General features: G+C 42.3%; 1 protein-coding gene across 4 annotated transcripts in view; it reads left to right on the forward strand.

Annotated features, from left to right (window-relative positions):
• The first annotated feature begins 3,791 nt into the window (after positions 1 to 3,791).
• MYCBPAP (MYCBP associated protein) overlaps positions 3,792 to 15,558 on the forward strand; it is a 34,221-nt gene continuing 22,454 nt past the window's right edge. For all 4 annotated transcript variants that reach the window (XR_011975231.1, XM_072646633.1, XM_072646634.1 and 1 more), the window contains exon 1: positions 3,792 to 3,970. Coding sequence is in view for 3 of the 4 variants with exons in the window: in XM_072646633.1 (XP_072502734.1) it covers positions 3,928 to 3,970 (43 nt within the window). In the remaining variant the exon portion in view is untranslated. The remainder of the gene's footprint in view (positions 3,971 to 15,558) is intronic.

Here is a 15,558-nt window from a genome sequence, read left to right on the forward strand (position 1 = left end):
TCGTGTTAGCTAATCTAATAGTGTGATGTGGTATCTCAGAGTGGTTTTGATTCGCAGCTCTGTAATCAATAGTGATTTAGAGCATTTTTTCATATGATAGATAGTTTTGATTTCTTCTTCTGAAAACTGCCTGCTGTGAAAATTGTTTCAGTAGGTTTTTATATATCTTGGTAGGTTAATGCTCATTTGTTATATTTTGTCATTATTATAAAAAAGCATTTATTTATCATTTTTACCTGCTTTTTGTTAGTTATACGTCAAAATGCAGATTATTTTTGTTTTTAATTTTAAGTTTTTATTTTATTTATTTATTTTTTATTAGTATATATATTTATATTTATTATTATATATATAATTTATTATTTTTATTTTAAGTTTTATCTTATATGCCTTCTGAATAGGAGGAAGTGAGCTGGAATGTATTTTGGAAATTGTCCAGTGATTCCAAGTTGCTTCTTGACACAAAAACATATTCTCCTAATGATGCTGAACAGTTGCAAAGATGCCATAATCTCAGAGAAAAAATCATGGACCACTAGAAACTCAATAGTGAGAATACACATTGGGTGCAGCTGGGTTAAAGCATTTTTAAAATTATGACCTATTCTCCAGACACGGTAGGAGATGCATGTGTTGTTGTTGAGTCATCTCAGTCTCTTCGTGACTCCATATGGGGTTTTCTTGGCAAAGATGTAGTTTACCATTTCCTTCTCCAGCTCCTTTAACAGATGAGGAAACTGAGGCAAACAGGGTTAAGTGACTTGCCTAGGGTCACACAGCTAATAAGTATCTGAAGCTGGACTTGTGTTAGGGGGTAAGCTTAGTTTCATGAGGACAGTCTCGGGCAGGTAAAAGTGAGGACCTCTAAACCTCAGAGTTCTCACGAGGCCCCCCCAGGGAACAGCTGGGGATTGAGGCGTGAAACATGGGCTATCTCGTGCATTTCCACCTCTTCTCAGTGGGAAACTTGCTGGGGAGAGCATCCCACCCTTGAGGTTGGTCCGTGGTCTGAGCACACCTGTTGTTAATTAGCTAGGGGCTGAGAGCCCGCACGGTATTCACTATTCACGTGCAAACTATGAGGCGGGAGAGCTTAAGTGGGGACGGGAAAGCCTGAAGGCGTTGTTTGCACTGAGGGGCCCTTAGAGGGCAGAGGGTCCCTCCCCTCTCCCACTCCCATCCTCTTGCTGTACGATCCTTGCCCCTTGGGAGGAGGAGGATTCCTCTCTCCTGGGGAAGAATTCACCCTGCACATGTAACTAAGACCCTGAATAAAGCCTAACCCTTGTTCGACTCTGAAAAGTCTCTTCTCTCAATACGTTTATCCGGTTGGCCACCGAAGACCAGTGAAAAGGTAAGACTCGGGTAGTCCATTGGCCTCTAGGCCAAACAGACTTGAACTCAAGAAGATGTTTTCCTGACTCCAAGCCCAGCCCTCTATCCACTGTGCTGCCTTGCTGCCCCTGATATATGTGTAATAGTGGCCATTTCTTGGAGCATGTGACCACCACCTCCCCTCAGATTCAAATGGAGACCACCTAGGGTCCCTGAGCCATTAGAGCCTTAGGAAGAACAGCTACTCTTCAACTCCAGCCTCAGCAGCTATCATCTAAACAAACCTTTGTGCACATATAATCTGACACCTGAATATGTCAGTATTGCAGCCTCCTGCAGCTGAAGAGGTTATGATAGTGGATAGCCCTACTTGGAAGTTGCTGTTAATGGGCATGGTGGGAATAATTTCTGCCTGTGTTTTCCCATAACATGGAGTAGGCTCACGTCTCCCCCCATCACCTTCCACTGCAACATGGACTAGTTCACTCTGTCCTTCCTGCAACAGGGTCACAAAAATTCTCATCCATGTGGGATCCAGACCTCCAAAACTCGGTGGATGTGTGAGACACAGTACCCTACTTGCTGACAAGATGCTGACAAGAGGCGAAGGAGGCCACATCTATGGAAGGTGGAGCTCAGTGCTCCTAGATCTTTGTTGTGTTAGGGCCAAGTAAACCTCCTTCTGTTCAGTGACATAGGAATGCTTCATTTCCTTTCATAATCGAACTTGAACTAAGAGAGTGCTGGCATGAGGGTATCTTTAACAGTGGGGTATGTCTTTAGTGTTTCTCCATTGTACACGACTCCCTTGTTTTATGAAAAACACAATGGAGGCCTAGAGAGAGTAAGTGAATTGCATAGCTAGCAGATGCCTGGGCCTGGGACTTAGTCCAGAGTTCTAACTGAATGAGAGGATTGGTGAGGGGAACTAGGGAAACCTGGAAAGGTGTTGCTGCCATATGCTAAGGCAGCACTGGTAAGTGTCCTGGGCCTCATTGCCCTAGAGCACAGAAAAGATGGATACAGATGGACATATTTGGAGGACTAGAATTGGCTAGTGTGGAATATGGGGATCCCCCAGAAAACACTGACTGACCCAGCACACAAAAGGTGGACCTGCAGCGGTGCAGTAGAAACATACTAGATATAGAGCTGTTGAGACTCTACCATTTACTGATTGTCCAGCAACGGACAACTTAACTTCTCTGGGCTTCAACTACAAAATTAGGGTTTGGGAGGTTTTTTTTGGTTATTTTTATTTCTTCCAGACCTGAGATTCTATGAAAGAGTACAAACCATTTAACCTCTGTGAGGATGTCATCTACCCCATGGAATTGTTTTGAGTGTTTTGTAGCTCTTGAAGTGATAAATCTTTGTTGAGTACTTCCTGATCGCTAAGCATTTCAGTGCCTTCCTTCTGTTGACTAAGCTAGCATTTACACAGCACCACTTTTTACCAATATTTTCTCACTTGGGCCTCACAACAGTTCTGGAAGATAGGGGCTTTTGTTTTCCCCCATTTTCATAGCTGGGGAAACTGAAGTAGAGATTAAGTGACTTGCCCAGGGTCGTGCAGCTAGCAGGCAAACACCTACCTCCTTGACCCCTGTCCCAGAGCCCCACCTGGTTGCCGTGGTCTCCCCGGCATCCTGTGGGTCACAGGTAGTTGTTTGCGTGCTGTCACCGTTAGACTGAGCTCCTTGATCGAAAGGGACGGTGAAATTAACGCTCTATGTCCCCACCACTTCGCACGTTGCCTGGTACATAGTGGGCGCTTACGAATGTTTATGGACTTAAGGATCATAAAAATGTCAGCTCGTTAATATGCAGATAAGGCAGAGTCCGAGTTCACAGCAAGTTGGATTTGGAGAAGACCTCAGTTCGAATCCCAGTTCTGCCACTTTTGGACTGAAGTCCAAAGGGGAGGGCGGGTTGCCTTTCCCCCAGGATCCCCGAGTTCTGTAAAATGCAGAAGGGTGGGGGTGGGGTGGGACTTGGACGGCCTCGGAGGCGGCCTCGGGGTCCGGGGATGCTGAGGTTCAAGCACCCCACCCAGGCCGGGGCGTCACGTACCCGCCTGGTGACGTCATCACGCACCCCGGCTCGCTGGCCCCCAGGCCATGGGCGCCCCTGCCGGGCAGCGAGTTCTGGGAGCTTCTTGGTGACGGGCCTCGGAGGCCGAGCTGCTACGGGGCGCCGGGGCTGAAGGCTCCGACCTAGGGCTTCTGGGAGGCGAGGTCCTGCTTGTGGGCAGGCTGGGCAGGCCCGCTGGCGGGCCGGGCGGGCCCGCTATTGGGCCGGACTGGGAGCGCGAGGAGGCTCTTGAAATCGTCAGCGTCGCGGCTGTCGGGTGAGGATGGCGTTCTCTCCTTTGGGGCCAGCAGTTGCCATGGAGGCTGCTGTTGCTGTGACGACGGCGGCTTCGGACTAGACTCGCGAACGCTGGCGCGGGCTCGAGCTCTGAGCTAGGTCTCGGCTGGACGTCCGCGTATCGCGCTCTAGTTCTTGGAAGCCAATAAATTAGTACGTGGGCCGGGGTCAGGGTTAAGATTAGGAAAAGGTGGGGGCGGGCTTCTCGGGGATCACGGAGTCATGAAGTCGCACAAGAAGGAACAGCGGACCAAAACTCCCCCGGGTAATACCTGGGGTTCTCTGGGAGGTGTGGTGCTTTAGGTACTTGACCTGGGGATGCACGTTCTGGGGGCCTGAGACTGGACGTGCAGCTCGAGGTTGGGGGTGCACATAGAGGAGAAGCTGAGCTTGAGCTGCAAGGTGCTGGTCTTGCCTGAGACTGGAGGTGTACTTGCGGGTGCACCTACTGGGTATTTGAGCGAAGAGTGGGACAGGTGCTGTAAGTTTCCGAGCCGAGGATGCCCATGCTGGGTGCCCGAGATTTAGGATGCAGATGCTGTAGATGTCTGAGAGGAAATGCACATGATGGGAGGTCTGAGATTAGGAGTACAGGTGCTGTGGATCCCCGACAGGGGCATGTGCGTGCTGGAGGGCTCATGCTGAGTGTATGGAATTGGTGGTGCAGATTCCGGGGAGTGTCTCATGTAGGGATATTCTTTCTGGGAGGACCCTGAGATGGAGGGTTCAGATGGATTTCTGAGCTGAGTATAACCCTGCTAGGTGCGTGAGATTAGAGGTTCAAATGCTGGGTTAGTACGCATGCTAAGGAAGAGGGGCTCAAGATAATAGGGAGCCTGAGTTTGGGGTTGCAGTTTCTGTGTTAGCCTAAGAAAATGCACGTAGGTTGTCTTGGGTAGAGATACTTTGGGAACCTGAGGTTAGAGGTTTAAGGTGCTGAAATTGGGAGTTACAGGTACTAAAGGTTTGTTGAGATTAGGAGACACTGGTTTTTTTAGGTGGTGCAAGTATTATTGGAGAGATAAGTTCATAACTAGTTTAGAGGTATGGTATTGGAGAGAATACTGGGGGAGTTGAGATAGGAAGGTTGTAAGTACTCAGAGGGAGTCTGAAATATGTATAGACTCCTCTCCCACCCCCACCCCCTAAGGTCAGTATTCTCAGGGTAAGGAGAGGGATACGTGACAGCATCTAATTATGTGATGAGTTGTTTGAAAGTGACCTCCTCTGATACAGGAGAATTTAGTGAAGGGCTGGAATAACCAGGAAAACGTTGTTTGGCACTGGACCTCAGAGAGGATGATGGTCAGTGAGAATAGCCTGTGATTCCTAGTTTATGGAGGAGACACTAAATATTCTTTCCTCAGGACCTCTTTCAGAGTTGAGGACAGCTGCATAGAAAGCAGCTCTTCACTAGTTCATTCCAGCCCTTGTTACCTGGTAATCCACATCTAATTACCCACAAATCATGGTTTTCTTCCAAGGCACTGTCCTGGGTCCTCTTCTCTCTTCCCTTTGTACTGTCTTACTCTATAATCTCATCAGCCCTTCTAGGTGTAGTTATAAACTCTATGGAGATGACTCCCAGATCTCTATTACCAACCCAAGTCCCTCTCCTGGGCTCCACTTGCTTTATGGACATCTGGATGTCCCATAGGCATTAAGCATCTCAAGTTCAATATGTCACTATCTTTTTTTGCCCTATGACTTTATCCTTCCATTCACTCAAGCTAGCAACCGTGGTATCATTCTCAACTCCTTACTCTCACCCCATAAACTTAAACTATGGCCCAAACGTGTCATTTTCACATTCACATCTGTCTTATCAGTTCTCTATTCTCTTCACTTGTTCAAAATGGGCTACCACCTCAGTTAGGGCATCTAGGTGCTACAGTGCATAGAGTGCTGAGGACCTTAAATCAGGAAGACCTAAGTTCAAATCTGGTCTTAAACACGAGCTATGTGACTGTGGACAAGTCACTTAACCTCAGTTTCCCCATCTGTAAAATGGGATAATAATAATAGCACCTACTCCCAGGGTTATCATGAGGATCAAATGAGATAATTGTAAAGTATTTAGCATAGTACCTGGCACATAGTAAGCACTATATAAATGCTATTTATTAGTATTTTTATTAAAGCTTTCATCACTTCTCACTTGAACTACTGCAATATTCTCCTTATTGGTATCCTTGCTTCAAGTTTCTCCCCATTACATATCTTTCACTCTGCTGTCAAAGTGATTTTTTTAAAATATAGGTCTGCTCTTGTCACCTCCCTCCCCATAAACCACAATGGTTGCCTGTTACCTCAAGGATAAAATATGTAGTTCTCTGGCATCTAACACCCTTCACAATTTGGTCCCAATTTCCTTCAGGAGACAGCTCAAATCTCTCCTTCTACAGGAGGCCTTTCCTAGTACCCTTACTTGTCAGTGCTTTCCACTCTTTTCCACTTCTTTCACAGGCTTTGTATAGATTTTATATGTCCCTCGTTACTTAAATGCTCTCTTGCCTATTTTAATTTGAAGGCAGGCACAGAGCAGGTTTTTTTTCTTTTCTTTTTTTAACATCTCCAGTGCTTTGCATGGTGCCTGGCACATAGGAAAGGGCTTGATAAATGCTTGTTGACTAACTGTAATAATTTCTTAATTGACCTTTTTGCTTCATCTTTGCCATCACCATCCTTTGCACAGCTACCAGAATAATCCTCATAACACATAAATCTGTCCATGACGCTCCTCTTCTCTAAAATATCCAAGTAAGGACATAGTCTCTAAAATATTTCGCTGAAATATCATATTGCCCTCATGATATTATCCAGGTTTCTTAGCTTGGCTTTGAAGTCACTCTGCAGTCTGGTTCCAGTCCACCTTACCAGGTTTATTTCACTCAGTCCCCTTCATTCATTCTGTGGGTCAGTCAAACAAGACTCCTCGTCATTGTCCTTGTTAACGCATCCTCATCATCAATTGCATTTCTATAACAACTGCTATGTACCAAGCACAGTGCCAAGTGTTTTTTTGCAAAATTTATCTCCTTTGATCCTCCCAAGAGTCCTGGGAGATAGGTGCTATTATTATCATCTCCATTTTACATTGGAGGAAACTGAGGCAATCAGAGGTTAAATGACTTTCCCAAGATCATACAGCTGTTAAGTGTTTGAGGTCACATTTGAACTCGGGTCTTTCTGACTCCAGGCCTAGCACTCTGTCCACTATGTGCCACCTAGCTACCTCATCTTTCACCTAGGTGCCTTTAAATAAGTCAGCCCTATTTTCTGGATTTTACTCTCTCTACACATTGACCTTTCAGATTCCTTCATCTTCCTTCAAGATTTATCTTCACTTTCTCTTTGGAGCCTCCTCTCAGCCCTTGGCCAACAGCATTTTCTTCCTGGTCAAATAGCATCAGCTAAGTGGTCTTGGGAGAGATTGCTAGGACCCGAATCAGGAAGACTTCAGCTCAAATGTGACCTTAGACACTTAATAGCTGTGTGAACTTGGGCAAGTCTCTTGACCACTGTCTGCCTCAATTTCCTTCTCTGTAAAAATAGGGATAATAATAGCACCTACATTAGGGTTTTGTGAGTATCAAATGAGATAATTGTAAAAGCACTTAGCACAGTGCCTGTTACATAGTATGTACAATATAAATGTTATCTGTCATCATCATTATTATTTCTTCCCCCCTTCAAATGTTCTGGGGACATATTGTTTGATCTCTCCTTGGCCCCATCACTTGTACTAAACTTGTCAGGCTACATGTCACCCTTTTTCCCTTACCCTCAAGGAGAACATAAACCCCCCCCCCCTTTTCTTAAATCTTCTGTGCCTTGCATTTTAGTAGGCACATAATATGTTTTTTTAAAATTTGTTGGAAAATTATTGAAATAGATCTCAGTGGGCGCCTGGGTTCTAGGCCTGGCTTAGTCAACAGCTAGCTGAGTAATCTTTGGCAAGCTGCTTTTCCCTTTCTGTGCCTCAGTTTCCTTCTCAATAAAATGAAAAGGTTTCTCTCCAAGTTACCTTATGTTTGCTTCACGTAGGTTTTACACGTTACTATACACATATATGTTGTCTCCCCTCTTAGAATGTAAGTTCCTTGAAGCCAGGGACTGTTTGGATTTTGTCTTTGAATATCTGGTACCTTGCATAGGTATATAATAAGCACTGATTGATTGACTAGTTGACTTTTAAAATCTCTTCTAGCTCTGACTTTACATCTCTGAGGGAGAAGCCCTGAAGTCTCTCTCTTCTCTCTTATTGTCTGTTGGGTTTTGAAAGATGATGAGGATTTAGTTGGGTGGAAGGAAAAAGACCAAGCTTTAACCAATTAGGTGAGTAATAACAGCAAAACAACTAGGTGATGCAGTGGATAGAGTGCCAGGTGGGGATTTGGGAAGACTCATCTCTCTGAGTTCAAATCTGGCCTCAGACACTTACTTCCTAGCTGTGTGACCCTGGGAAAGTCACTTAACCCTGTTTGCTTCGGTTCCCTCAGCTGTAAAATGAGCTGGAGAAGGAAATGGCAAACTACTCCAGTATCTTTGCCAAGAAAACCCCAAAAGGGGTTTTGAAGAGGTGAAAACAAGAAAAATGACTAAATAATGACAACAGAATAGCAAAGCATGCATTCATTCCACAAACATTTATATAAATTCTTACTGTAGGTAAACCACTGTACTAGAAACTAGGAATACAATTATATACGTGTGTATGTATGCATTTATAGAACATATATGTTATATATGATAGATAAAATATATAGAATATATACAATAGATAATATACATATTATCTTATAACTTAGTTATTTTATAATACACAGTATCATATAGTGTATACATTGTAATATAGAAGATATATTATATGTGTATTATATACATTATATATCTGTATATGTATAAATACAAAGTATTACATATTATACAACCAAACATAAAATATATCTTTTATATAAAATAGTTTTTAATATATTAAAAAATCAAACTGAACCCAAAACCTTTCTTCATCAGTCAATCTGTAGGTTCCACTTCCACCATTTTGCTGAAACATTTTTTTCATAGGCCACTGCTGACCAAGTTGTAGTTGTCAGATCCAAGGCAATTTCTCATCTTTTTTACTTCTTCATACCTTTTGACACTACATTTTTCTTGAAATTCCCCACTTCCCTTAGGTTCCCTGATACTCGACCATCACAATTTTCCTCTCTAACTACTCCTGTTTCTCCCAGTCCCTAAATCTAGTCATCTGTTAAGGTTCTGTCTTTAGTACTCTTCTGGCTATATACATTCTTACTCTTGAAGATCATCTATTCCTACATCATCACAACCATTACTTCAGTGTGAATGATTCCTAAATCTATCTCCAGCACTAACTGTTTTCCTTAGCTCCTATCCCATATTTCCAATTTCATGTTAAACATACTTGTGTGTATATCCTACTGGTAGCTCAAGCTCAGTGGGTTTAAGACTGATCTCATACACCCTCCCCCACAAATTTCCTCTTCCTGACATGTCTGTTTCTGTTCATGGCACCATTGATTTCCCATATAAGTTAAAAAATTCCTAGTCATCCTTAACTACTATTTTCCCCTTAGCTTTTATACCCAATTAATTGCTAAATCTTGTCCAACTCCAGACTAGCTTTTAGATGTCATGTATCTGCTTTCTAGTCCCACTGTTATTCCAGCCCTTTTCAGGCCGATTTTGCCCCTCATCTAGAAAAACTACCTCCTCCTAATTCTTTTCCCTAAATCTAGTCTCTTATCTCTGCTCTCCCATCCCCATGGATCTTATGTACAACTGCCATGTTAATTTGATCCCCCAACCTTTGATCATTAATTTGATCATGGGATTTGATTCATTAAATTGATCATTAATTCGATCATAGGGATAATAAATTTAGTGCTGGAAGGGACTTTAGAGTTCAGTTAGTCCAATCCCTCTCATTTTACAGATCAGGAAACCTGAGATACAGAAAAATGACTTGTCCAGGGTCACCCACCTAATGAGTGTACTAAGTGGGTTTTGAACCTGGCTAGGTCTTCCTGTTTCCTAGTTCAGTGTCCTAGCCTCCATACCAGGCACTTTACTGCTTAAAAAACCTTTAATGGTTACTCATTACTGACAGAAAAAAAATCCACTTTCCTTAGCTTGGCATTCAAGACCCTCCATGACTTAACCCCAGCCATTTGTTTCAGATTCTTCATTCATTGTATCCTATACTCCATCCAAACTGGACCACTCATTGTTTCTCCTATGTTATATGTGTCATCTACTTCTCTACCAACATTTCCCTGAAATACCCCTCTGCCCCATCCCTTATCTTTGAAAATAAATTTTTTTATTGATGCTTTTTGTTTATTAAAGCAGTCTTTTTTCAAAATTGTCTTCCCTAGAAGACTCAAAAAAGTTTTAAAATTTAAATTTAACTGTTAATTTAATTAAATTTAAATTTAAAATTTTTTAAAACTATAATAGACATATTTGTCAATGTATCTGTCAGTAAGCCAGTCAACAAGCATTAATTAGGCACTTAATTAGCAAGCGCTTAATAAAGTTCCTACTCTGTATTAGGTACTATCATCTATAATATTTCCACTGGAGAGGAGGAAGCTGTGCTTTATCTTCGCTCCTTGGGAACCAATATTGGTTGCTGAAATTCATCTGAATTTAGCTGCCTTTTAAGGTTCTTTTCCACAAAGTCATTGCTGTCACTTTGTGTATTTGTTTCTTGCTTTGGCTTTCTTTGTTCTTCATCAATTCATACAAGTCTTTCCATGTTTCTCTGAATTTCCCATATTTAGTAATTTTTGAAAGAATATTTATATCTTGTTTATCATCTTCAATTATATCCTTCCCCTTTCACCTCCCCATGGAGTCCTCTTTTTTTTAATAAAGACACAAAATAAAAAATGAGGGAAAAGCCAGATCAGTAAAATCGTGGAACACATAAATCTGTAATCATATGTTATTTCTCCATTCATTATATTCAGATATCACAGTCCGTTCAGTCTTTTTTCAGTAAACGGGCACCCACTTTGTTTCCAAATTTTTGCAGTCACACAACAGGATGCTCTGATTATTTTGGTGAACATGGCACCTTTCTGTCTTTGACCCTCTGGGCATACGAAAGGGTGGATCACTAGGTTAAAGAGTATAAATCTTTTCCTCCCTCTCCCCTTCACCCCATTTGCCCTGCTGAAGCACTCCGTGTGTGCGAAAACCCAGCTCAGGTACCACCTTTTTCCTTTACCTGCATCCCTCAACTGGAAGTAATGGCTTCCGCCTCTGAACTCGTTCCGCACTAAAGGATAACTAGGAATCCCGGCGTTCTAGGCAAATTCAGTTGCGGGGGGGAGGGGAAAGACACCCCTCCCCCCGGACCTCGAGCCCGGAATGTGTCTCTCCCTCTGGGTCCAGGCGGCAGACTGGGAGACAGCCCACTGGCCCAGCGGTGGGGTAAATTGGCCCCCGAGAAGGGCAGCGATGATTTTGGGATCCTCGGAGGAATGGATCGGTCTTGGGGCCAAGCTCGAGGACCAGGAGGTTTTGGCGGGGGCCAGAGGGGTACTCCTATCTGGGCAGTAGGAGAGCTATCCCCCTTTCTCAGTGGCCTGGTGTGACTTCCACAAGATTCGAGGGCCGTGCCCTTCTCCGGAGCCCTGGGGCCGGCACCGGGCTAGTTGCATCTGTGGACACCAGCAATATGTCGCCTCTATTGTTTTGTTGTTTGGTTGGTTTTGTTTTTTGTAAGGGCTTTATTTTATCACCACCCCTCCACCCCTCCACCTCTCCACTCCTCAAGTGGAACGCAAACTTCTGCAGAATAAATTTCAAAGCCTTATCTATGTTTGCATCACCATCCTTGTGTCTTTCACTGGCTTAATAAGTCTTTGTTGAGTGAATGGCAAATATACCTACGTATGTATGCAGATATAGGTGTATATATGTACATGCATGTGTATATGTATATGTGTAAATATGTGTATTTATTTACATATATAGAATATAGACATATACACATAGAATATGCAAAGCAAGTGGGAACACAGTACCCATTTTGATTCAATTAATATTTATCAAACTCCTACTCTATGAACAATACTGCTAGCTTTGGGGCAGGCTGGAGAATCATAATTTAGATAGGAGGGGTCCCTGCCTTCATTGAACTTCTAGTCTAGTGGCTATATGAAAAAAGAGAAAAGGTTAAGTGAGTCAGAATTGAGGTTTGAGGTGGTATTCTTAGAACTAGACTATGACATAGGAGAGTTAATCAACAAGCATTTATTAAATACCAACTGTTTGCCTAGGAGGTGCAAAAATGAAAGTGTCTGCCTTCAAAGAGTTTACATTCTATTAAGGAAGATGACTGACTGTACAACATTACACAAATAAATACATACAAAATATAGCAGTAGAGATATGACTTTTATGATCAGATAAATAATAGTGTAATTTCAACAAAAAACAGCAATAGTAATTTATTTGATCTTTCACCCCTTCCAGACTTACCTGTATATTTATAAAAAAGCTGATTGTCTGCTCTGAGGGAGAGGCCCTGTTGGAATTGTCCCAGTCAATGCCAAAACCCAAATACACTCGGGTGAACTGAGGAAGAAGCTCTAAAGGAAGCTAGAGATTCTAAGGGACAGAGCGAGGAAGGCATTCCAGGCATAGGGAACAATTTATACAAAGATGAGATGGAATGTCAGGTGGGAGAAACAGCAAGAAAGCATTTGTTGCACGCTGCCTGTTGACTTTTGTTGAGTTAGCAGTCCATTCAAATTTCCAGGACTTTTTTCTTCCTTCTTATCTTTTTTTCCAAAAGCTGCTCCTTCTGATTACCCAATTTCTGTCAAGGACACCACCACTGACCTAGCCAAAACTACTTCAAACCTCAGTTTCCAACTTGGACTCTTCTTTTTCCTCACTGTGCCCATCCCAGAAGTTGTGAATGTGTGTCAGATTCTCCTCTTGAGCTCTCTCATCTGACCCCTGCTTTCTGTCCCCTCTGCAGCCTCCCTAGCCCAGGTCCCCATTACCACCTGCCTAGACCATTGTGGAAGTTGACAACTGCACTTTGCATCCCATCTCTTGCCTCCTCTTATCCAGCCTTGACGCTGCTACCAAATTTATCTTTCTTATACATTGATGATCCTCATTTCTTTACTCAAACCATAAAGTTTCTCCCTGATGCCTACCAAATAAAATGGAAATGGCTTAGCTTGATGTTCAAAGCCCTGCACAATCTGGGCCTATTTCTTCCCTTTAGCAATGTCTTGGATCCCTCCTGGTGATCCAGCCATGTCCTGATCAATGTGAACAGTGAATCTGGAAGTCCCACAGGATTCAAATTTGCACCACATATTTCGATTAGACTAGAACCAGTTACTAAACTTCACATTTTTGTCATTTCAAATAGTGCAAATTCAAATACATGCAACTACCTCATAGAATTCCTTTTTTCATACTAATTGGAACTTAGCTATACTGTACATTCCACCATCCAACCAAACTGGACTACACAACCCTCCTTTTCATCTCTTCACGTTGAATTTCTATCCTTTCTTCAAGACTGAGCTCAAAGTCTATTTCCATGAATCCCTCCCAGATCCCCCCAATGGAAAAGATCCTTCCTTTGTCACACCTCGTAGAGAATTTGAATTCCTCTGATTTTAGCAGTTATTTGCCCATGTGTGTTGTCTTCCCTGGCAAGATGGAAGCCCTCCTAGAGCAGAAAGCATGTTTTCATTTTGATATCTGTACTTCCCCTGACACCTGACATAGTGCCTATTGTTTTTTCTACACTTAATAATAAAATATTCAACAATTGTTTAAAATATTTGTATGACTTTTCTCGCATTTTCACATACATTGTCATATTTGATTCTTTCAACAGTCTTTGAGGTAGTTGGGGAAGATTATTATCCCCATTTTATAGATGGTAATGAAATGATTTGCTAATGGTCACAGAGCCAATAAATAGGGGAGCCAGGACTCTTTCAAATCAATGAGTTGATGCTGGAGGCCTGCAAACTCATGACCTGCAAAATTATACAGTTCATCCTGAACCAGATTAAAGTGTAATTGGGAAGTGTTTCACAAAATGTATAAAAATACAATACCGCGTTTGTTGTCATTGTTGTTTAGTTGTTCTGGCTCTGTGTGACCCCGTGATTATTATATCCATGGTGTTTTCTTGACAAAGATGCTGGAGTGGTTTGCCATTTATTTTTCCAGTGTGTTCCCATTTTATAGAAGAGGAACTCAGGTAAATAGGGGCTAAAGGACCTGCCCAGGTTCACGCAGGCAAATTTGAACTTGTCTTCTTGGCTGCAGGCCTGATGCTTTATCCACTGCACCATCAAGCTGCCCCACAGTGGAACATAGATATGTGTTCCCTGAAGGAGTATTTTTTGCCTCTTTTTTTTATCCTCAGAGTTTAGCACAGTGCCTTGCACACAGTAGGTGCTTAATAAATGTTTCTTGACTGACTAACTGGTTTTCTAAGTCACTATGTGGCCTACAGGGATCCATTTCTATTTGGTTATGACACCATTACTCTGCCTTATGCTGCTTTGCTAAATCAAAGCTTTTAAAAAACAAATGAGATTGTGCCTTTATCACTATGAATTCAATCCAACAAGCATTTCTTCATTTGTTACTGCTGAAATGGACTGTATCTGAAATTAACACAGATAGTGAAGTTACTTGATATACCATGAAGGGCTGTCACCATCTTTAGCAAGACATATTAGTCCCTTTCATAACCACCTATTCATTGACATTGCTCTATTGGTCAAAATATCAATGATTTATACTTTAAACTGGACACATTCTTCTCCCTCCACTACCACAACTGCATTGTTTTGGGGAAGTGTAAAATAATTTTTTAAAGGATAAAAAGAAGAAATGTTTCAGGTTTATATTGTCTGCTTCCTCAGTTTTTAATGCTCTGGTCTCCTTCTGTTGCTCAATTTGTACATGCTCAGAGAATGTAAAATGTTTATATTAGTGAAGCAATTTAGTAGAAAAATTGACCACAAATAGAAGTGACTTCTGGATTATCTACACAGCTGTTTTCATCATCACTGAGAAGCAGTGTTCCATAGCATGTAAAGAGAGGAAGTTGGCCTCAAAGTCAAGAAGACCAGGGTTCCAGTGCTGCCTCTGATATATATTGACTGTATGACCCTGGGCAAGTCACCTAAGATCTGAGTGCTCTAGGCAGCTGTCTAAAACTCTGAGATGTAGAGAAGGTGCTGACTTGCAGTAGTAGAATTTCTTCATCTAGGAACCCTAGACTGGTTATCCTTCCTTCTTGAAGAGGACTAAAATGACATCACTATGTTGGGGTCAAAGTACGGTAGCTGATCAGACCAATATGAGCTCAAAAGGCTCTACCACAAGTCAAGCACAAATAGTCTGTATGATCATTTGGAGAGGGACATCTCACATTTCTTTTGGGTTATAGCAATTCTGCTTTGCTCATACAGCACAGCACCTTCTTTGATGCGGGCACACCAAGCTGGGCCAGCCTGTGCCAGTGTCTCCCACGTCTCCCAATTGATTCCAAAGTTCTTCAGAGAGACCTTGAGAATGTCTTTGAATCACTTTTTCTGACTTCCATGTGAATGCCTTCTTTATATGAGTTTTCCATAAAATAATAGTCTTTTAAGCAAACGTATTTTTGGCACTCAAACAATGTAGCCAGCCATTGGATTAATCCTAGATTAATGAAGTAAAGGTCCCATTTCTTTCTTACTTGTGCCTTTCTTACCTTAACATGTTTCTGACCTGTATTCTGCTCTTTTTTTCTATCTGAACAATCTGTGGGGGGGGAATTAT

The sequence above is a fragment of the Notamacropus eugenii genome, chromosome 2 (genome assembly GCF_028372415.1).
Source record: "Notamacropus eugenii isolate mMacEug1 chromosome 2, mMacEug1.pri_v2, whole genome shotgun sequence".
Lineage (NCBI taxonomy): Eukaryota > Metazoa > Chordata > Mammalia > Diprotodontia > Macropodidae > Notamacropus > Notamacropus eugenii.